At 37.6% G+C, this 15,279-nt stretch overlaps 1 protein-coding gene and 1 long non-coding RNA gene across 4 annotated transcripts; both read left to right on the plus strand.

The window, feature by feature from the left end:
* Window positions 1–3,193: 3,193 nt before the first annotated feature.
* On the plus strand, window positions 3,194–12,932 carry LOC116146509 (protein MODIFIER OF SNC1 1). 3 transcript variants are annotated; one of them, XR_004130511.1, is made up of 11 exons: window positions 3,194–3,428; window positions 5,736–5,812; window positions 6,128–6,208; window positions 6,318–6,362; window positions 6,518–6,893; window positions 7,705–7,807; window positions 7,964–8,044; window positions 8,170–9,511; window positions 9,594–9,858; window positions 9,943–12,573; window positions 12,655–12,932. XR_004130511.1 is itself a non-coding variant. In XM_031431926.1 (10 exons), the coding sequence occupies exons 2-10, from the start codon at window positions 5,781–5,783 to the stop codon at window positions 12,481–12,483; spliced, it is 4,866 nt and encodes a 1,621-aa protein (XP_031287786.1). In that variant the 5' UTR covers window positions 3,194–3,428; window positions 5,736–5,780; the 3' UTR covers window positions 12,484–12,932. The 3 variants fall into 3 exon arrangements, 1 of the variants encoding a protein (XP_031287786.1); XR_004130510.1 differs by having other exon boundaries at window positions 12,658–12,932; XM_031431926.1 differs by having other exon boundaries at window positions 9,943–12,932.
* Window positions 12,933–13,516: 584 nt separating this feature from the next.
* LOC116146411 lies at window positions 13,517–15,279 on the plus strand. The gene is made up of 3 exons (XR_004130491.1): window positions 13,517–13,693; window positions 14,256–14,322; window positions 15,238–15,279. It is a non-coding gene; the product is annotated as an uncharacterized LOC116146411 (long non-coding RNA).

The raw sequence follows: 15,279 nt of genomic DNA on the forward strand, positions 1-15,279 counted from the left end.
AAGCGATTCGTCGATTTTACTCTTGGTCACTTAAGCGATTTAAGATCGCTTAAGCGATCTCTTCCGAGGGAGAATCAACATCTGCCTAGATCTAAGATCGCTTAAGCGATTCGACGCTTTTACTCTTAAGTGATCTGAAATCGCTTAAGCGATACAAAGGATCGCTTAAGCGATTATAGATCTGGGCAGATTTGATTCTGTCTCGGAAGAGATCGCTTAAGAGATCTTGTACGAGGCAGAATCCATCTGCCAGATCTAAGATCGCTTAAGCGATTCATCGCTTTTACTCTTAAGCAATCCTAAATAGCTTAAGCGACCAAGAGTAAAAGCCATCGATCGCTTAAGCGATCTTAGGTCTCGGCAAGTACAAATACCTTTTCTTCGACGGCCTCCTCCTCTTTGGCAGCCTCCTCCTCGCCTGAACTCTCGCCGGACTCCTCTTCCTAGCCTGAATTCGGCCCGGCCTCCTCTTCTTGGCCTGAATTTTGCCCGGCCTCCTCTTCCTGGCCTGAATTTTGCCCGGCCTCCTCTTCCTCTTCAGAACCGTTTTGCTCCTGTTCTCTCTCTTGTTGTGCCGCCGTTGTCTCCGCTACTGGAACACCTTTACTGATAGGAGGATCCACCAGAGTAGCCATTGAACTGCTTGCGCCGTCGGACTCTACGATTCGAAGAGGAGTTGGGTTTTCCTCCTCATTGTGAATGTCAGCCATGGTTTTAAGAAAAGAAGAAGCTTTAGGATTGAATTTGGGTGTGAAAATTTTCAGGAATGTGGACTATTATTGCCGGAAATTGCACAGAATGCGTTTAGGTATTGAAGATATCGATTTTTGCCTTAATTGGTTTCGATTAAGCGATTTGAATGGGTGGGGCTTTTTTTCAAATTTCAAATTTTAAAAACTATCATTAATTATATTTTGTCCTTATATGTTTTAATCTTTTCATTTTAACCCATTTTACATGTTTAATGGATCCTAACTGTGCCATGTCAGCTTCTCTAAATTAAAAAAAAAAATGAAAAACAGTTTCAAGGCCATTTTCTTAAATCGAAACTTCGGATGGCCGGTCAGCTAAATTTTCTCCACCCCTAACTGCAATCTTGCGAGTAGAGGAGTGTGCAACCAACAGATGCGTGCGCGAGAGTTGGTGAAGAGCAACATCTGGGCTTGCATGTCGTACGCTGGTGTAGATAGCACGGTTGGAAGCAGTAGTATACGAAAACATTTGGCTGGTGCAATTGCACACTGGAGCATATCTGCGTGGTTAGAAGCAGCGGTGAACGAAAACGCCAGCAGCGTCAGATCCTGTGCGGTGATGGCGATGCGGGATTTTGCGAGCAAACAGGTTGGAAATTGCAACTTGAGGTCATGCGGTACAAATAGGAAGTGAAGCGCCGTGATAGGGCACTTAAATAGTAGCAAAAAGCCACCTGCCGACGCCCATGCCAATCACAAGATTGGTGGCTGGCGACTGTGGGTTAAGGAGGGAGAGAGGAGCATGATTTCTGGTTAGGGAGAGAAATGGAGGGCTGTGACTAAGGGAGGGAGAGAGAAGCGACAGAGGAGAAAAACTAGTTTTAGAAAAAGGGTGCTTGGGAGAGAAATTTGAGATGCGGAGGGTTATTTTGGTTTTTTTTTTTTTCATTTCAGATTTAATTTAATGCAAATGACCACTTTACCCTTTGATAAACATTTTTTTGTTAATTTAAACAATAATACTAACCTAACAAATCCCCCTCACTAAACTTATGTGGGAGTTTGTGATTAGTTTGATCAGGCGAGACCCTTGTGAATTGACGAATTGTGAGCTGACACGTGGCGTTTGTGAGAGAAAGTTAGTGAGTGTAGTGTTACTCTAATTTAAATGTGAGAATATATAATTTATGAAACCAGGGGTGGGAACTTGCTATTTTGAGAAACCTTGGGTGGGAACATGTTGTTTACTCATTTCAATTTAATCCATTTAGGCAATTTATTAATTTATGATTTTCATCAATAAAAATAATTAAATAAGTAATCTTAGAATACAGTATTTTTACTTAATAAAATCTATTGATTATTTTTCATTTGTATGGAAGCTAATTAAGTTGATTGGTCTAATTATAAAACTATATTAAATTCAAGATAATGGTGAAAGATACTTGTGTGGAAAGATTCTTAAAGGGTATTTGTTTGAGCTTGTAAGCTCCAAAATTAAGCTGACATGTTTGTTTATAACTTTTTTATTTATAACTTCTTTAGATTTATAAGTTGAGCTTATAAGAAAAAAAAAAAGTTAGGAGGAGATATATATATATATATATATTTTTTGCAACTTATAAACGCTCTGCTTATAAGTTAGTTTGACAATGTATATTACCATATTATCTATATTTAATTTTAAAATTTTATGGTATAATTTATTATTTGATAAAATAATATAGTATTATTTTTAGTTATTTTAATAATAAAATGTAGACATATTTTATTAAACGCGTTAACTACTTATCAGTCATTTATAAGTATTTTAACCAAACACGTAACTGTTTAAAATTTCAAATGTTTATAAATTCAAATTAGCTTATAAATAATTAATTTTTATAAGCTCAACCAAACAGGCTCTCAGTTGCTAATTGGGAAATTAAATAATATAATTTTATGTGAATTTCTTCATAATTTTTCCTCTCTCTCCTTTCAAGGCTACCAACCACAATAGAGTTCTTTTTTTTTGTTTTCATCAATAGATATTTTACATAGAAATTTTTATTCTTTATCAAGTAATTTCCACCCACTTTTTTATATAACATAATTATTCATACAATTATACAAAGTAAAGATAATATTAAATATTTCTAATTTAGATTATGTATTGGAGAGAAAATTGGAAGGGCAATCTCAATAAAAATTATAAAATTTGTATGGTATCAAAACCTAGTGAAATTCAAAATGCAAAAGCATAATTTTAATCAAATTTTTTGTACCCCAAGAGTAAAAACTAAACTCATCCACCTAATCTTACATATGTAAGATTGTAATAATCTATTCGGATTGTATAATATTAACACGAGCCAATCAGAGCCATGCAAATTAGATTAAATAAAAATAAAAATTAATTAATTAATTAATTAATTTGACAAGTATAAATTTACAACAAATCACTGTTTCTCTTCTATTTCTTGATAAAAATTAAATTACTTTTCTTGTTTTTGTTTTTATATTAAAATCACAAGCACCTTGCTCTCTCGCTCCCTCTCCCTCTCCCTCTCTCATTCTCCGATCTGAAAATCACCCTACTGTAATCTCCTGCTTTCACTCTTTACGGATCTCTCTTCCTTATTCTTTTCTATTGTCGTTGCGATCATTCAAACCCTCTCACTTTTCGATCTCTTTCTCCTTCTCTCTTTCTCGCTAGGGTTTCTGTCTAACGCACCCTAAATCTCATTCTTATCTCAGGCAAGTCCCTCTTTATTTATATTTATTAAAGCCTCTGCCTGTTTTTATTTTTTTGGAAGACGGAATGATGTCGCTTTAGAATTTTATTTTCTCAAACCTTAGAAGCTTGCAGCATGTCACCGGTAGTTGCTATTTTTAGTTTCTATCTTTAAATTTTATTTTTTGATGGTGAGATTTTGTGTTTCTTTGTTTCTGGTTGCTTTAAGGTAGTTTTTGCGTTTATTAGAATTAATTGTTGGTGATTTCTTTATTTATTTTTGGTTTTGTTTGTGGAGTGTTTGGTGTATTTGGATGATTTGTTCTTGATTACTGGCGTTTTTTTTGTTTTTTAATGTTTGGTAATCGAGTGCGTAGAAAGTGTTTGGTATCTTAGTAGATATTGAAGTGCAAATGTTGATAATAAAACAAAATCTTAACGTGCTTATTGGGATTAATGGTTTTTGAATTATGACTTGTAACTTGATGTGTTTCAAACAAGGATAGCTGAAATATGTGGATAAATGGATAAGTGTAAGGGGGCTATGAGTGTTATGATTTTGGACTTTGGGTGGGGAGGATTTTGGATGGTTAAATGGAATTAGCGGGAAGAGGGTTTTATCAAGTTGAAAAGAGAGAAACTGGATAGAGAAAATAGGAATTTAGAGCATGGTTGCTGGTTATGGTTTACTTGAATGGTGATGCTGAGAGAGCATATGGGTGGTTATTGGGAGCTGTGTAAAGCAATTTCCATTAAAAAGGGGGTTCTGTGTTCACCTGAATATGTTAGTTTAGTACTGCATGTCAAATATTTGAAATGACCTCCAAATTACATGATAATCTTAACTAATGTTTGATGTACTGTTCCATTGAATTTATGGCCTATATAAAGATTAATTGGTTTTCAAATCCCAGTCTAGCCATAGAGAACTGTAGTTGGCAGGTATATGATTTGGGATCTAGGGCGTTAGGTCTTCACCTTAACAATGTCTTAACACTTGAGTTATGGGCCTTGAGCTTGGGTTTAGATGCGATTTGTTTGTTTACAGGTTTGTACTTTTGGTGAGGACTATCTGGTAAGCGAATTGTTGTTTCATGTGAAGATTCAATCAGTGAAACTTGTTACTAATGTGGTAGGACTCTTAGTGGATAGAAACTGTTGTTTGTTCTGATGGTTGCTGGCTGAGTGTTGAATGTTCTCTGGAGCTTAAACCATTTTGTTCTTCTAAGGGATGGAATTTAGCAAGTAGAGAAATAAGTTTTGAAGGACTTGTCCTAGAAGTCTAGCATGCAAAATGTGTCAGGCTTATGGTACTTTTCTAGAGAAGAATTGAGAGTACCTTTTTGTTTAATGGGCCATTTCATATGTTAGGTTGTGTTACCAGTTTCTAGAACAAGTGGTACAATGCAGAATGAATCAGTGGATTTCTTATCATGGAATTAGCCTTTATAGAGCACTTTACTGACAGATTTAATGTTTCAAAGTCTACAAAGATGATTCTATTCAGGTTTTCTGTTGTGTTAACTGATGGTGGATGGGTGAAGATGCCTTTTTACTTTGGTTGAAATGCATTTATCAGTTTTGAAACTGAACTTGTCTTTTGTTTCTGCTATTTTAGTTTTTCATTATCATTTTCATTTGGTGAAGCAATATTATTGAGGAGTTACAAGTTTATTGACCCTATATCCACACAATAAAGTATTATGAATTTAACCGTAAGTTTTATCAGTAAAAAAATTTGATGTAATTACATGGTACACATGAAGTAACATGTTTGCTCATAATTGATCTTTCAATGTCCAATTAGTCAAATGCGTAATAATTCATCTTGCGGAGTTTCTTCCCCCTTATTATATTTAGCACAATTAATATGGGGACTACTTGGCTTAATAATCTGTTCGTAAGAAACTCGTTTGATATTATATACTTGGTAGGTGACTTTAAGGGGATTTGTCAAGCCTTATGGTTGAAATACTTTGGTTATACTATTTAATTCACATCTTTGGGTTGAATTTTGTGATTTTTAATCGTTTTGGATTGATGTCAAAGAGTTTGGTGGTTATTTGTTACATTATATGTGTAAGTATGTGCAGGGTGTATCTGGCTATTTCAATGGGCTTTTGAATTATACATTCTTATAATATGTGGTAGCTGTGCTTGTTTTGGAAATGGGGGAATATCACTATTCATATAGCTTTTTTTTAAATAAAATAATTGGGCATTGGTAATCTTACTTATGTCTTTCCTTGCAGCTGCCTGAAAAAATAATCGTTATTGCAATATTTATAAGACTTTATACTGATTGATTTAATTGTTTTCTCTTTACACAGATTGCTTCAAAATTGTTTGAATGACCTTGCAACGACAGCTTAACCATGACTTCAAGTATGTTGACTGGAGAGCGAAGGTACCCTGTTATTTTGCAATATGGGATATACTTAAGCTATTTTTAGTTCTTAGAGCTCATGTTTGTTCAGAAGTTGTAGGTAAATTGCGTAAGGTGATTAAGGGATGATATATTCAATTTTTATTTGAAATATGATGTTATTAGGCCTGTTTTAGTTATTTTCCCATTTGTGCAAGTTACTTTGCTGCATTTGATGTTAATAGTTTACAATCAGTATAGGGTTGGGAGCATTGTTGGATATATATGGTTATAAGGCACATTATGTTATAAGCAATTTCTTGTTTTTTAATTTTATCTTTTGTAAATATTTTGCAGGTGGGCTTCTGCCAGAAGAAGTGGCATGACATCTTTGGGGAAAATTGCTGTTCCTAAACCAATTAACTTACCCAGCCAAAAGTATCCATTTGACTGCTCTCTTTCTTTGTTTTCATATACTTTAAAGTTCAGTTAATGGATGTGTTTGGGTTTCCCTTTTAAATCTCATGTTTTCTCTCTTTGTTTCAAGGTTAGAAAATCATGGGCTGGACCCGAATGTGGAAATTGTTCCCAAGTGAGTAACATGTCTTTGTGTTTGGGTTCTTGCCTGCTTCCCCCACATATTTTTAGCATTTAATGCCTCTGGGTGCACTTAATTGTTTCCTTTTTTCAGTTTAAAAAGGCTTAAGTGGTGCTTGGATTAATTAATAATTTTTATACACTTGATAGGGGTACACTTAGCTGGGGAAGTAGGTCATCTTCTTCTGCATCAAATGCATGGGGTTCCTCGACATTGTCTCCAAATGCTGATGGTGGTACTGGCTCTCCAAGCCATCTTAGTGGCCGCCCTTCATCTGGTGGGAGTGGTACTCGACCATCAACTTCAGGTAGTGATAGAGCCCATGAATCAATTGCTAGTGCATGGGGTTCAAATTCTAGACCATCATCAGCTTCTGGAGTATTGACATCAAACAAGACATCACTGGCATCTTTACGCCCTCGAAGTGCAGAAACAAGACCTGGTAGCTCACAATTGTCCCGGTTTGCTGAACCATTATCTGACAATTCGGTGGCTTGGGGTTCAGCTGCAACAGCCGAAAAGTTGGTATGGTCCCGTTGTTAATTAGTTCATTTGTAATTATCAACTACTGAAAATACACACGTAATCATCAAGAAGTCACAAGTATTCGTTTAAGAGATTTTCTATTTTCTGATTTTGTTGGTAAGAATATGTGTCAGCAAGTTATTAGTAACACACCATGTTTATTGATCTGTATATGCGAGTGAAATTCTTTTTCATAAGCCTGTTGGGTATATCGACTCAGCTTGTGAACTGATTCAAATGCATTTTTTAACCTATGATTTTGTTTTCCAGTTGGGTTTGGCTGTACTCGAGTAAAGTTTTGATTGTATTCAAGGAACGATAGTTTGTTGCTAGAATTAGTGCAGTTGACAATGCTAAGGAAATTGGTTGTCCTAGAATGTTGCGTCTCTGGTTGTATTTGATTCTTACCGTTGTTGAAATACTCCAGACAAAAGAAAAATGTATGCAAATCTTTTCCTTAAGCAGAGTTAGAGCAAAATTTTATATGAAACTAGTGTGTAATCTTATGTTAGGATTTTCTTAAATTATTACAACATTTTATATATTCATGTTGTTCCAAAGAAAGTTATATGAAAAGCAATATAAGATTTTTGAATTTTATTGTTATACAAAAAGCCTCCATGGGACTTGAACTCTCGCTTGTGTATGTGCTTTTGTGATTTAAAAGAGAATAGAAAAATATCTTTCTAGAAAAGGAAGATAGAGAAAACTATCAACACCTGGTCAGCCTTATGTTATTCGCTCTCTGAGGTTTTCTCTTTTGTTTCCAAATGATATGACTTTTGCTAGTTATTAACTGTTATACATGCAGGGGGTTAAATCCTCTAGGAATGATGGGTTTTCTCTAACTTCTGGAGACTTTCCAACCCTTGGTGCAGAGAAAGACAATGTGGGAAAGAACACAGAGCCACAAGGTTTCATGTTTAATTTTGTTTTACGGGCATATGATATAGTTGTATGTTAGCCTGTTCATTTTGTAGTTTTATGAACATGATTGGCTACTTGTTCAAGAATGGTTTCTTTATATTCCCTTTACAGTATCAATAAAACTTCATTTTCTTGCATTGCAGAGCACAGTTCTCATGGTCAGCCCAAAATGTCTTCAGGTGGGGTGGCCCCACTGAAAGATAGAACTGAGACTTCTGTATCTGGTTTGTGTGCATGAACTTAATTTTCATTGTCAAAAAGAAAGAAAGAAAAGTGAGATGATTTTGATTTATGTTTATAAAGTAGTGTCATTCTCTTAATCCTTAAGGTATGTTTTCCCAAATTTCAGGTGATGTTTCTGTAAACGCAAATGTGAGGAGTGGAACTGCAAATTCATGGAGAAGAGATAATATTCCATATGGTGAAGATGGAGGGCGGCCCAATGTGGAGAAGTGGCAAGCAGATCCTCATGGACCCCATCCATACCCAAATGCCGCTATGCCGCCTCAGCATTATGAGGCTTGGCATGGTCCTCCAATCAATAATCATCCTGGTGGTGTTTGGTATAGAGGACCTCCAATCAATAATCCAGGAGGTCCTCCATATTCTCCAGTTCCTCCTGGGGGCTTCCCCATGGAACCGTTTCATTTTTATCGCCCTCCTATGCCAACAACTGGGCTTCCTAATCCACAGCCTGTTCCCCCACCGGGAGCGGGACCAAGGGCACACCATTCAAAAAATGGGGATATGTACAGACCTCCTATGCCTGATGCTTATATGCGCCCAGGTATGCCAATTAGGCCTGGATTTTATCCTGGTCCAGTGGCCTATGAGGGCTACTATGGGCCTCCCATGGGTTACCGTAATCCCAATGAACGAGATGTACCATTTATGGGAATGGCACCTGGTCACCCTGCTTATAACAGGTACTCTGGTCAGAATGTTCATGATCCCAACAATTCCCACCCTAGATCCAGTGGATATGGTCCTAATGGCAAAGGCTTGGCTTCAGAACAAGTAGAACCTATGGGTCATCCTCTTGATGGTCGAGGACCATACAGGGTGCTCTTAAAGCATCAAGATGGTTGGGATGGGAAGGATGAAGAACAGAAGTGGGAAGACACTGTAACTGATGCATCACATGTTGAGAAGGGTGACCAACCAAGAGCGTCATCATGGGATGAGGACTGGAGAGGAGATTACAGAAAAGATGAAGAGATGAATTTAAAACGAAAGGCTATTGATGAAGAAACTTCTTTTCAGACATCTGACCATGTTGGAGGTTCTTCTGTACCTGTCAAAGTTAAGTCACCTGAAAGTATGGGAACAAAGGCATTTGATGACATTTCAGTGAAGAAGTTGGAACATCCAACTACTGTCTTACCAGAAAACCCTGCTGCCGCAAAAGGTTCCTCTTTGATTCAGAAAATAGAGGGTTTAAATGCTAAGGCGCGTGCCTCAGATGGTAGATATGATCTCATATCTGTTTCCAGTAAGGAGGAACAAAAGAATAAACCACAAGTTGTTAATCATGAGGCTAACCATTCTGCCAATGAAGCTGCTGCTAGTTCTTTATATCCTGGTAGAAGTCATGCCAGTGGAAGTAATAATCCTGCTTTGCACGATGGCAGTTTTTCTGCTGGAGATAAGAGTGTTGAATCAGCTGCTGCCAGTGGAACAGTTGTCTCAAGGTTGTTTTTTTAATTTGTAGGTTTCTATAGGGAATATTTGTTATTTTCAATGTTTTGGAAGTACTGAAATGCAGATTTGCAGGAGATCTACTCATGCCATGCATGGTAGAACTGATCATCGTGGCAAAGGAAGATTTAATTCCCAAGAGGTTGATGGGTGGCGGAAGAAATCTCCAATTGCAGACTCTCCAAGTGTAACATGTGCTACACATTCTGAAAGTTCTATTGTTCACATGCAAGATCTGGCTCTCAAGGAGGCTGCTGAACAGTCTGCGTCATATCTTCAAGGGAAGGATGAAGGGGAGTCCATGCTACCCATGTCTGATTCCAATGATAGCGAAGCGCAGGTAATTTACTTTTATATTGTACGCCTGCTGGTTTTATGGATCGGAAAATTTTCTTATAACAATTATTTTGACTTGTTCCATCAGCGTGCTAAGATGAGAGAACTAGCCAAGCAACGTGTCAAACAACGTCAGAAGGAAGAGGAAGAACGGGCGAGAGACCAGAAGGCCAGGGCTCTTGCAAAGTTGGAGGATCTGAACAGACGTTCACAAGCAGTGGAAGTTTCAACCCAGAAGTCTGAGGTTTTTCTTAGTGTTGATGTCCAGAATAAACAAGAAGAATCCCAGTCTCTGGTTGAATCAATTAAGGTTGCTAGCAAATCTGGAGCATCAACGTCAGGTTTGGTTTCTACCTCAAGTGATGTGGCACAAAGTAGTGAAAGTGGCAGCAGCAGTAGAGTTGAAAAATCCACTGTTTTGTCCAATGAGCTCCTTCAAGAGAGACCAAAGAGTGGCCACAAGGAACCTGTTGGGATGTATAAGCATAATGAATCTATTCCCGTAATACAGGATGTTAATGACCCTGTTCATCAAAACAATGCCCCTCAGGTATATGAAGGTAGCATGTCTAGACAGAAGCGGGTAAGCTATAAGCAGAAGAATATTCTGTCAGAAAGGAATTCCTCTGAGAAGTTTATCAGTACTAGCACAACTGAGTCACTGAAAGGCCATACTGATTTAATAGTTAATGCTGCCACATCCATTGAGGTTGTTACCGATGAAATTACCCCTAGCAGTGAGTCAAGTTTGCCTGGCAATCCAAATGTCATGGTTGAGTCCTCTGTACATCAAAAGAGGAGAAATAACAGGAGTGGCAAGAAGCACAAAGTAGAAGAGGCTTTGTCTGTGACCGCCTTACCAGTAGTAACAGAAGCATATATTATAAACACTTCAAGTGAAAGTAGTAAGGCAAAGGCTTCTGAATCTGAGTTGGATCCTAACTCTGTTCAGTCACCGATGGATCCTAAAGATGCAAATCAGTCTTCTGATATGTGCTTGTCTTCACCAACCGATGAAAACCATGGAAGAGCAAATAACCAGTGGAAATCTCAGCATCCTCGTAGGACATCAAGAACACAAGCTAATAAATCAGGAGAGAAATTCCATACTAATGATGCTGTTGTCTGGGCACCTGTGCGGACTCAGAACAAAGTTGAGGTGGCTGGTGATGCCAGTGAGAAATCTATGGTTGAGGTTTCATCTGTAAAGAGCGACCATCAAGTGCAAAATAATTCAAGAAACAAGAGGGCCGAAATGGAGAGATACATTCCTAAGCCTGTAGCCAAAGAAATGGCTCAACAAGGTAGTATTCAACAGCATATATTGATTCCTTCGGTTGATCAGACCACGTCACATGAGATTTTTGGTAGAGCAGATTCTGGTTTTCCCGGTGCAGACAGTTCCCAAGCTGCTGGGTTTGCCAGTGGGAAGATGGGGGTGGCTATGGAGTCTAAAAATGGGGATAATAGGCAGAATAAACAGGGAAAAATGCATGGATCATGGCGCCAACGGGCTTCTTCTGACATTGTGCAAGGGTTGCATGATGCACAGTCTTCGAATGCCAGTAGGAATGTTCAAAAATCAATTGAGCATTCCCAACCCCAAAAGCCTGATGTAAGCTCAGTGAAAGAGCAGCCCAAGTATTACGATGATTGGGGTTCTGATGGCTGGAACATGCCTGAAAATCCTGACTCTGCGGTACCACTTACTGTTCCTGTTGCAAAAGATCAGGGAGTGGCATCCAGAGGAAAGCGTCATCAGTACAAGGGGCAGAAAGGCACAGGAAATAATCATGATCATGATCACAAGAAGATCAATAGCGCGGATGCTGATAAGAGTTATGTGCAATCTTCGGTACCTGTACCTGAGATGAGTCAATCTGACTTGCCTTCTGCTTCAAAAGAAAATCGAACTTCTCATTGGCAACCGAAACCACAGGCATTTTCAGCCTCTAATCAACAAGGGAGCCGGCCCAGCAGTGGTCAAACTGTAGGGACGGAAGTTGGGAGGGCTAATAGAAAGGACTCCACTTCCCAAGGTGGGTTACAACAACCACCTCTTCCAGACAAGGAGACCAATGAAGTTATGGCTCAGTCTCATCATGTTCAGTCTGCATCCCATTCAAGCAAACTGGAAGAAGCACCAAATGTTGGCAATCAAGAACCCAAGAGAGAAAGGAGGATAGCATCAGTAAAAGGACGCCCCCACTCCCCAAACCAAGGTCCTGGTAACCAGGTTGAAACAGCTCCATCAAATACAGAGATTCGACATGAGCAACGCATGCCTTCAGGGTTCCGTAGAAATGGAAATCAGAGTAGCCGTTTTGGCAGGGGGCATGAATCTCGTGGAGATTGGACTTCATCTGCACAAGATAACAAACAACATAACCAACCTATCAACAGGGAGAGGCAGAGACACAATTCACAGTATGAGTACCAGCCTGTTGGACCTTACAATCATAGTAGTAGCAACAGGGGAAACAACTATGAAGGACCAAAAGATGCCCCTAATAATGCAGCAGGGGGAAGGTATAGGGAGAGGGGTCAGAGTCACTCAAGGCGCGGTGGGGGGAACTTCCATGGAAGGCAAAGTGGTTGTGTTCGAGCAGCAGATGGTAGTTATGATTAGTGAAGAAAATAAGCCCAGATGGGTGGTTTATTGTATGGTCAAAAATCAAATCCCAATGAAGTGTAGTGGCTTGATCCCACAAGTTTTCAGGTATTGTAGTTGAGGTCGCATTTTGAATTGTAGATATAAACTAAAACTAAATCATCTTGGAACTGATGGTTGTGAATTTAGCAGGAGGCTTAGGAGGAAAGCAAAGATTGTGCTAGACAAAAAGAAATAGTGAGTTTGAATGGAGGTACATGGAAGTGGATGATTTCTTGCCCTTATTTTTTAAAATGTACCTGATATGAGAACAACATTGTAATTTGGTCATGGTTGGTGTTACTATGGAACTTTTTTGCATTTTCATTGAGCCTTGTATTTAGTGATTAATATTTCACGTTGCTCTAATTATGGAACACGAATAGATAGGGGGAATGAAGTAGAGAAGAAGTTTTCTGGTTCTCCCACTTCACCCTCGATATCATTTTAATCCTTTGTTGTGGCTTGGCTTTACTCTGTGGATTGATGTTTGGGGTCTGTATGAACAGCTTTTTATGAGTAAAAGAATTCGACAGGAATAGACATAGAGCGGCATATCTCTGTATGACTTTGGAAGTCCTATTTTGTGGATGATTTCCATTTCCAACGGGCTGTAGTTATAATAAAAATACCTAAATCTTCCATCAAATTTTCAATTATAGAATAGAAACAGTATCATTAATTTCTTAATGCCAGAAGTTTGGCCTAAGTACCAAAAAAATAGAGAAAAAATGTCACTTATTAGAGAAATTAAGGTATAAATTATCACCTTTTACTTTTAGAATGTGTGGGCGACACATTGAAAATTTGAAAGGGGAACGTAGATTCAGTGGTTCTAACATGATAAGCGCGTACCACATCATGGGCCTGGCCCAAAAGAAGGGTAAAACCCGAAATAGCACTTTATTTACACCAAAATAACCTGATTACAAAAACGGGTCACTTCACAAAAGCCACTAATTTGTTTTTTGTTAAAAATTATTTTAATCGATTTACTTCGCCTTACCCTTACCCTTTGGTTTCTAATTCTATCCACTGTGAAATCAATCCAGAAGAAACCCATCCTCTATAAATAAACCCTAAATTCACCGTTTAAAGCTTTCTCTTCTCCCTATCCACTACCTATCTTCAATAATCAATTGCATCTTCATACCTTCTCACACGCACGCTCATGATTTCTTTTACTCAGGTATTATCTCTGTTTTCAGCTTCAATTTTTAATTCTAAGCTTCTTCCTTCTCTTTTTTTTACGGATATTTTCTGGAAGGGTCTTTTTTTTTTTTTTTTGTAGCTTTTTTTGGTTTCCTGGATAATAGAGAAGGAGGGAAAATACTTATTTGAAGGTTTCAATTCTTTGTTGTTTTTGGTTTTTAAACGTTATGGGTAAATTTATTTGCCTTGGAGAAATGTTTTGGGTGAGGTTTTAGCTAGGGCTTCTGTTTGGGTGCTGAGAAAACCGAGGAAAACAAGAACATGCGGGAAATAAATGTTAATTATCCTAATTTTTGCTGCTTAAGGATAAGCTTAACTAAAATTTTTGAGCTTCTTGTTTCCGCTTTCTTAGATAATGTAAGGGTTCTTCACATTATGCGTTTGTAAAACTTGGTTTTTGAAAAAAATAAATGTAAGTCATTGTTTTTTTTTTTTTTAAAACTCCTTCTGTTTTGTTATCTTTTGGTCTTTTTAAGATTATATTTTAATTATCATTGTGGTGAAAGTAGCTCTTATCTAGCAACTGTTTATTGAATTAGGTCCTATTGAGTAAATGATCCGGTGCTTAGGGTCAAGACAATGGTGTTGGTAACCCATCAGTTGCAGGTAAGCCTGTAAAAGTGGGCATTCTTTATGTGTCTGTCTGTCAATTTTGCATCTAAATTTCATGAAGCCTAGACTTGCGGGAAAATTTGTATTGATTTTGAAATATGCTGGCATAACCAACTGAAGAATCTAAATTATAGTTGTGTGGCTGTGCTGCTCCAAATAATGGTTGCAGGTTATGTAGTTTCTAGTACAGAACCGTATAAATCTTCATATTTGGCAGTCGGAGAATTGTGTAAAACTATTTTCTTCCCCGTTTACGTGATATTAATTAATATCAGAATCTATATTGTTGATTCTATGCCTTTGGGTATTATAATTATTGGAATATATATTTTGATTAACATCGTAGGTCTTAGTGTCTCAGTTCAAATAAGTTTAAGGATTTGCGCTTTTATTATATGCCAAATCTAATATTTCTTAGCAAGTTTGCCATTGAAATAACTATCCGTTTTAAGATAAACCTATTGGAGCAATTGGAGCACTACACCAATGTTCCTTTATCTTCCTTTTTTCATATAAGTGTACATACCCTACATATAATCTCGAACATTTCTAGTTTCCAAAATCACGGAATTGAATGTCATTATGGTAATAAGCAGAAACTATGCCACTTGCTGCATTATATATATTCTGTATGTTCCTGAGTGGAAACTATTAGCTTTCCAGTTCAGCCTCCTGGTTATATAATGCCTCTTATCCTGTGTCTTCATCATGAATTGCTAGTTCAATCCTGTAGGTGATGATATGTTTTCATGGAACCTCCCTAGTTTGAACCTTTTCTTTCTGTTTCGCTCTGATGTGTCATATCTATTAAAGTTTTCATTTATGTATGCTACTACTAGAATTGAGTTTTTGAGTTTCTTTTTGCTTGTCTGAACTTGTAGAATAAATGTTTTGTCTATTGCATTTCAGGGTTCATATGTAGCATTTCCCACGAAGCGTTTATCATGGAGC

Source organism: Pistacia vera, unplaced genomic scaffold, assembly GCF_008641045.1.
Source record: "Pistacia vera cultivar Batoury unplaced genomic scaffold, PisVer_v2 Contig478, whole genome shotgun sequence".
Lineage (NCBI taxonomy): Eukaryota > Viridiplantae > Streptophyta > Magnoliopsida > Sapindales > Anacardiaceae > Pistacia > Pistacia vera.